This window comes from Prunus mume, linkage group LG4 (genome assembly GCF_029339155.1).
Source record: "Prunus mume cultivar Tortuosa linkage group LG4, ASM2933915v1, whole genome shotgun sequence".
NCBI classification, from domain to species: Eukaryota; Viridiplantae; Streptophyta; class Magnoliopsida; order Rosales; family Rosaceae; genus Prunus; species Prunus mume.
In genome coordinates, this window is record NC_142701.1 from 14,989,153 (window position 1) to 14,996,595 (window position 7,443).

Genomic DNA, 7,443 nt, shown 5'->3' on the forward strand with positions numbered 1-7,443 from the left:
AATGTTCGCCAGGAAATGTTATTGAATTTTATTTTATTTTATACAAAATTAGATTCTTTAGTTTAATATTTGTAATTGAGTATAATCTTAGCCTTATTTCATATTTATTTAATTATTATGTTTTAATTATTATTGATTTAGTGAATAATTAGTATATAAATATTTAATTAATTTCATAAATTACTTAATAAATAGTAAGTATTTAAATATTTAAATAAATTTAATAAATTACTTAATTAATAGTAATTAATTAATTTTAAATTTTTTGTGGATTTTTAATACAAAATTATTTTGTTTAGTTTAATCTTTGTAATTCAGTAATATCTTAGCTTTATTTAATTACTTTAATTAATATTTATGTTTTAATTAATATTTATTTAGTGAATAATTAGTATTTAATTTTTTAATTAATTTCATAAATTACTTAATAAATAGTAATGAATTATATTTAATTATCTAAAATATTTTTGTGGACTTTAAAATTATTTTTAAAATAGTTCAATTATTAGAAAATCCTAGAAAATTATTTTAGTTATTCCAAAATTGGATTTCCTAAATCCAAGTCTCAAACCAAAAATCCTAGCTTCCGAAGTTGTTCCAAAACCGTTCACAAGGGTCGATCCCTAACCTTAAACCTATTGTATGGCACTTAGGGCTCAATTTAGCTTGGATACTCACGTAACTTGACTTAGGGCTATACGATTAAGGTTTTGATCTCAATATTGGATTAGTACAACGTAATCTTTTACTGACCAATGATATTTTGGGGGTTATGAATGTTTCACTTTTAAGGCATTCTGCATTCTTCTTTTAAAAATACAAACGATATTCGACCTTAATCTAATATAAACTACGAGAATGAGAATTCAAATTCGAGTGTAGAGTGAGGAGCTCATCCTTTCTGCCTTTTTTTTTTTTTCCCTCTTCTGCCTTTATATATATTGACTCTTAAACTTTATTTTACCTCATAATCATGAGTAATTACATGGTGGTACAAAAGAATTACAAACTAAAGGCCAAGATGTTGTAATTCTAATGATAAGCATCTAGCCCACAATTTTTTTCAAAATATCATTTGAAGGGGTATGTGTTAAAAAAACATTTTCTAGGATATTTACTGAGAAACACCTTTTGTAGGGTTTATGGCAAAAACGCTATGAGCATAGGTGCTGCAATATTTAGTAGTGGACTTTACAGCTTGCAATAATAAGAGCATTTTCATCCATTTGGTATGGCAAATGGCAAGGGGAGGTAAGAGCGGTTCTGTTCACATGAATATTTTCTCCCTACCAATTTTTTGGTTGTTTTTCCATTCATTGTCATTGCAACCCGGACAATAACTATTCACATGGTATTAATTTTTTTTTAATATATATGAGATTAATAAATATAAAAAATCACAATTTTTAAGAATTTTTTCTATTAAAAAAATTTATTCGCTAACATTAATGCCCTCAAGCAGCAGCACGGGCTGATCTTGCTTTCAAGCCTGCCCATTCTTAGTGGAGCCCACGTCCTGTCTAGGCTAGAATGAATTGGTGGAGAGATTTTTTGAGTCCGGGGCTTTTTGCCATGACCTTTGCGCCATGGGTGGAATTGTTCTAATAAGGGCCCAATTTCTAGGCTGCAATTGGTGTAGATGTGACAGCCAAGAATTTTCCATTTCTCTTACTATTTTCTAATAAGTTTTTATTTTCTACAGTTTTTATTTGTTGGGACTCTGGGAGTCAGGGGAGTGAGGGTTAATGCCTAGCCTTCTACAAGCAAAAACAAGGGAAAGAGGGCATAGTAGCTTTCACCTTCTTCAATCTCTGTGTGTATGTGTGTGTGATTATTCACTCTTTTCTCTTTAGCCCCAGAAAAACCCTAAACCAGTCTTGACCTCAAAACCTCAAAAGCAATCGAAATGCACCATCTTTCTAAGAATGCGTGAATATACACAGAAGAAGAGCATGAAGAAGCAGAGAAAGGCAAAGACTTGCATTGCTTTGATGTGATGAGATGAGATGAGATCGTCCTCTTATACTCTGCTCTCTCGCCTCCGCCATACCCATCGCTTCAATTCGCGCTGCCAATCCCAATTTCTGCTCTTTCACTACTCAGACCCCAAGCTCATACAAAATAACGACTGCAGCTTCTCCCAGAACGCTCCGTTTAGCTCCTCCGCTCACACTCTGCTGCGCGGTCTGGTTTCGTCATCTGCTTGCTCAAAACGGCTCGTTCTGCTCGACTTGGTTTCTTCTGGTAGTGTTGTTCACCATCAACATCAGCACTTGTTCCATCGCAGTAGGTCCTTTTGAATTTTTTGAGAATTTGTAATTTTTTATTGGGAAAGTGGTCAGTAGCTCAATTTAGCTGAGAGCTTTGTGTATATGGGTAACTGGGTATGCATTGATTTGCAGATTTCTTTACTAGAGCTAAACAGGTCAAGATTCAATTCAATGACGAGCACAGGTACCCAGCACAAAAATGTTTGAAATTTTCCAATTTTGTACATTTATTGTTAATTTCTTTAATTACTGGGAATTTCATTAAACCCCTCTGTTTTTGCACCAAATCTGTAATACTAGTCAAAGGGCAGTCACAACTGCATTGTGGTGCAACTTCCTTGTGTTTTCTCTCAAATTTGGTGTCTGGTTATCAACCGCTAGTCATGTTATGTTTGCTGAAGTTGTTCACTCAGTTGCAGATTTTGCAAATCAGGTATTGGGTTCATGCTGGCTGATGTCTATTCTAAATCAATATTGTTGTGGTTTCTCATTTTACGATTAACTCGATTCATTGTACATTTAATGCAAAGAAACTAATCCATGTTGATATTGTAGGCGCTTCTTGCTTATGGTTTGAGTAGCTCAAGGCGTGCACCGGATGCTCTCCACCCGTGAGTCTTTCAATATCATGACCACCTTTTTGCATCATTGATAAAACCTTCGTTAGCTCTCATTCTTTCCTTTTTTTTCTTTTCTCAAGACAAGTTTTACATTATGTAACCGTCTCTAACTGGTAATTTAAGATACCAGATGTTTCTAAAGAAAAGCTTCATAAGGAAGAAATCTAGGATCTAAAATAAAATTTAGCCATTAATTAGATTGGTTCAAGTACTTTGATGATTCTAGGAAACAAGTTGAATTCGATGGTAAAAGTGCATAACATAGAAGTCAAGATGATTAGAAACTAACTACTTGCATTTATATTATTCTCTGTTCACGAAGAGAATTCATTCTAATTATCTTGCGATATCTTTGATTCTGGCAGTTATGGATACTCCAAGGAAAGATTTGTCTGGTCTTTGATATCTGCTGTTGGTATCTTTTGTCTTGGTTCTGGTGCGACTATTGTTCATGGATTTCAAAACTTGTGGACTTCACAGGTTATTGACTAATTGAGTTTTTACTTGGAAAATTTGTTACCCAAACTTCTGTGTGCTCTTTTCTTTTTAATTTTTCATTCTTCTCTGTTGTGTTCGTAATTCAATTGTGGTTTTTATTGAATTTGTCTGCCTCTTCCTCAGCCCCCTCCAAATATTCAGTATGCAGCTCTTGTGATTGGTGGCTCATTTATTATTGAAGGTACAACTCAATGCATTTTCTTTTAAGGATGATTGGGGGATTATTTTTTACTTTTTTCTTTCTCATGCTCTCGCGTTAAAACTTTGAATCCATTCCTCAGGTGCTTCTCTTCTTGTTGCCATACAAGCTGTCAAGAAAGGTGCAGCTGCTGAGGGCATGAAATTGAGAGACTACATTTGGCGTGGCCATGATCCCACATCTGTTGCTGTCATGACGGAGGTAATCCACTGAGTCGCTGTTCCTTTATTCCCTTAAGGTTGTTGGAACATGTTTGTTTACATGATTGCAGGTGAATGGATCAGAATTGAATTGTTAGAAAGGAAGAAATGATTAGTAGAGAAAAAGGGGAAGAATGATAATTTCAGTAGTACCAATGAGTACATTAGAGTATGCTTAATTGCTAAACTTTGAAAATGAGCTTATCTACTTAAACCTTGTAGACCTCCCATCTGATCGTGGCCAATCCAAATTTCTAGTGCGTTCTATGCTAAGGTGTTGGAGCAAGAAACTATCTTAAACAACCACACCCAACATGCAACTTCATTGAAAACCTTCACTAACCGAAGCCTAAAGTTAATTGAGAAAAGATGAAGCCACACATCTTGTTTAGCATTGTCTAGTTCATTCTCTGTGTGGTAGTAGTTGTCAAGTTACTTTTCAGTAGGCCATTGAATACAGTTTTTCTGGTATGATAACAAGCTATAACCCTTTGTAAATGATCTCATATATGCAGGATGGCGCAGCTGTAACTGGTCTTGCTATTGCTGCGGCATCATTGGTTGCAGTGAATAGAACAGGAAATGCAATTTATGATCCCATAGGATCAATTGTAGTTGGCAACCTACTTGGAATGGTATGTAATACTTCTTCTAAAGTTATACAGGAACTGCAATAGAATACCATATTGCTGTCTAAGGAAAATGATGTGAATATCTGCAATACAATGCTAATCTTGAAGTTGTGGATTACCAAATCTTGGTTATCCCATAATAATAATAAACGAACCAAATACACTACAGATTGTGACTCCGTCACTTGGTAAAACTATGATTGTACAACTGAATTGAATCTAACATGCAGGTGGCTATTTTTCTGATCCAAAGGAATAGGCATGCGTTGATTGGTAGGGCAATGGACGACCATGATATGGAGAAGGTTCTCCAGTTCTTGAAAAATGACCCGGTATGATTATGTTCAATGATGTTTTTTTTTGGTAATTGATGTACCCTCATGTTTTTAAGGTTATTAAATATCGCTGATTTTTTTTATAGGTTGTGGATTCTCTATATGATTGCAAAAGCGAGGTGATTGGTCCTGGGTTCTTCCGATTTAAGGCTGAAATAGGTGACTTTCTTTTCATCTCCTATTCTTTCTTTTCTCGATTATTCTTGGGTTAGGTTTCCAGTTAAACCTAGGTTCTGACAAATCACTACTGTTCTAGTATTCATAGGTTTGGGAGATATTGATAAATCAAAAGTCAATCATTATCAGTATCATTAGCAACTTATTGGCACTATTAACATGCAGACGTTGCAGCACTATTTTCTTTTGTAATTTGATTATTACTAAAACTTTAGTTTACTATTTAAACTCTATTGTCTTTCTCTTTAGAAGTCTGTTATTTCTATTAGTTTGCATCTGGCATTATTGGAATATCAATGTGATATAATGGTCGCTATCTGCATGGGACAGATTTCAATGGAGTGGTGGTAGTTCAAAATTATCTCCACAGGACTGGGCGTGAAGAATGGGCTAAGCAGGTTAATTATCTCTATAGATCTCTTTTGTTTTTTCATTTCTTTTTCTGGACCTACAAACCTTCTTTGTAGTAAGTAATTCCTTGGTGTACTTGCTGATTGCTGAGTGTCATATATGAATAATGTTGATTTGCTACAGTTTCGTGATGCTGCAAAGGAGAAGGATGATACTGCGTTGCTTAAAATCATGTCAAATTATGGTATGTGTTATGATTTTTATATTTATTTAAAATTTTATTGTTTTGGTGATTGAGTTGAACTTGCATTGCAATATATTATGACTTATCTTTCCTGTTGCAGGTGAAGAGGTAGTGACAGCCTTAGGAAGTGAAGTTGATAGGTTGGAAAAGGAGATCCAAGAGCTTGTTCCCGGTATACGGCATGTCGACATCGAGGCACACAATCCAATAGACCTAACCCAGTGATTTACATATTTCTTTATCTATGCGGTAATGCTTGATCATTCTTTTCAGAAAATCTGCATGTGCTATCATTCGATTAATGACATGAGCGGCTTCTTGCTTCTTTAGGCGGGATATAGAAACGTATATGTCAACTGTCAATAGTAAGTTAAAGATCCCACAGATATATAACAATGTATCTGTCAAAATTTGCTTGCATGCGATTTGTCAATGCTTGGTTTAAGAGATTTTTCCAGTGTTGTGATAGTCAGCTTTTTTCTCCTCCACCCGACAAGGATAACCAGCTTTATTTAAGAGCATTATTTGTTGATTGTGCTAAGTTATGTATTTTTTTTCTTCTGAATATTAGAACTTTTAGTGCTCCTTAAGAGCGCCCAACAAGCCTTTGTTGTGTTCAAATTTATTCGGCTCTAGCAATGCCTGTTTAGCTGGTTCTGCTCAGATTGGTTTTGTGCTGATTGTGTATTCATGTTGTCCTCATTCAGTCAACTTCAATACAAAGCTGATGTATACAATTTTAATCAAATGCCACCCGTCAAAACAAAAACTGATGTTTCAAACCCATCCCTTGTGGGATCTTGCTTCTCAAGTCTCAATACATCTCCACAGAGGAAATAAAAAAGTTAGAAGTTGACAGAAGAAAAAGAAAAGAAAATTTAATAACAAAAATGAAGCCCCCAATTTTTGCAATGGTCAGAGAAGTTTTGAACGTAGAACTGCTTTCGAAGTTTTGGTTTTGAAAGTGAAGAAGAGAGAGGGAGAGGGAGAGGGAGAGGGAGAGCTATGCTCGCGTCCCTTGGTAATTAACATAGCCATATATAGACATTCTTTTGTGGACAGAGAGCTGCTTGTATATGTTGACTCTGTGAAACCGTGTCTTATCCGAAAAAACCTTGTGTTATTCTAAGGAGTCTCCTGATTGTTTCAGTGCAATTGTTACAAAAGAGATTCTTGTAAGAGAGAATAATTCTTCGTTTCAGATGCATCATGATAGCTCGAGGAAACTACTACGTATTTTGTAGGGCTAAAATTGGAAATGGCTCATGCAGTTTACCTAGATGTTAAGTCAAGTCATATGGTTCTAATTTTGTTAATAATACCCTTTGCTGTCTGCATCTGCTAGCTACTTCGTCTTAATCAATCTCCAATTTCTATGTTTCTTATTTGGAATAGGGGACAAAAAGTATGCATATTAGATCAACTACTTTCCTCTAATCAATCTAATTCCGGTTTTTAAGGTATTGAATTATGAACTATTTGATTCCATGCATGTTCGTCCTTGAAAATCAGGAATCAAAATAATGTATCTTTACCAAAATTAATACTACAAGACTTACATTTCAACAGGAGACCATTTCTTGAGTGGATGTTAAGAGTTTTGTGAGTTGTAAGCTCATCTCCAAGTGAGGACTATATTCTCAAAACTCACCTTCAAGAGTGTGCTACACAAAGGGCTACAAAAAACGGGAGAACTACACAAAGGACCAATTCCTAAATGAGGGTCAGATGTGACCCTTTTGCTAGCCCGAGCTAAATAATTAGATGGGGCCTAGTTGACATCACCTGGTTGTTAGGTGACATCACCTAACCGTTTTTTTTTTAATTCGAAAAAAAATGATTTTTTTATAATTAAAAAATCTAAAAAATTTCTTAATTTTTTGTAAAAATACCTACCTCATTCTTACATAATTTCTC

At 34.8% G+C, this 7,443-nt stretch overlaps 1 protein-coding gene across 1 annotated transcript; it reads left to right on the plus strand.

The window, feature by feature from the left end:
* Positions 1 to 1,698: 1,698 nt before the first annotated feature.
* LOC103327407 (Cation efflux family protein) lies at positions 1,699 to 6,189 on the plus strand. The gene is made up of 13 exons (XM_008229728.3): positions 1,699 to 2,286; positions 2,403 to 2,454; positions 2,571 to 2,703; positions 2,826 to 2,881; positions 3,256 to 3,370; positions 3,512 to 3,569; positions 3,670 to 3,788; positions 4,303 to 4,422; positions 4,650 to 4,751; positions 4,841 to 4,913; positions 5,262 to 5,329; positions 5,466 to 5,526; positions 5,627 to 6,189. The coding sequence occupies exons 1-13, from the start codon at positions 2,007 to 2,009 to the stop codon at positions 5,749 to 5,751; spliced, it is 1,362 nt and encodes a 453-aa protein (XP_008227950.2). The 5' UTR covers positions 1,699 to 2,006; the 3' UTR covers positions 5,752 to 6,189.
* The last annotated feature ends 1,254 nt before the right edge of the window (positions 6,190 to 7,443 follow it).

Bases quoted from the DNA above. Each gene is read 5' to 3' on its own strand.
- LOC103327407 (XM_008229728.3), top strand. From the start codon at position 2,007: ATGAGATCGTCCTCTTATACTCTGCTCTCTCGCCTCCGCCATACCCAT. The intron at 3,371-3,511 runs GTTATTGACTAA...CCTCTTCCTCAG, and splicing joins AAAACTTGTGGACTTCACAG to CCCCCTCCAAATATTCAGTA. The intron at 4,423-4,649 runs GTATGTAATACT...TCTAACATGCAG, and splicing joins TTGGCAACCTACTTGGAATG to GTGGCTATTTTTCTGATCCA.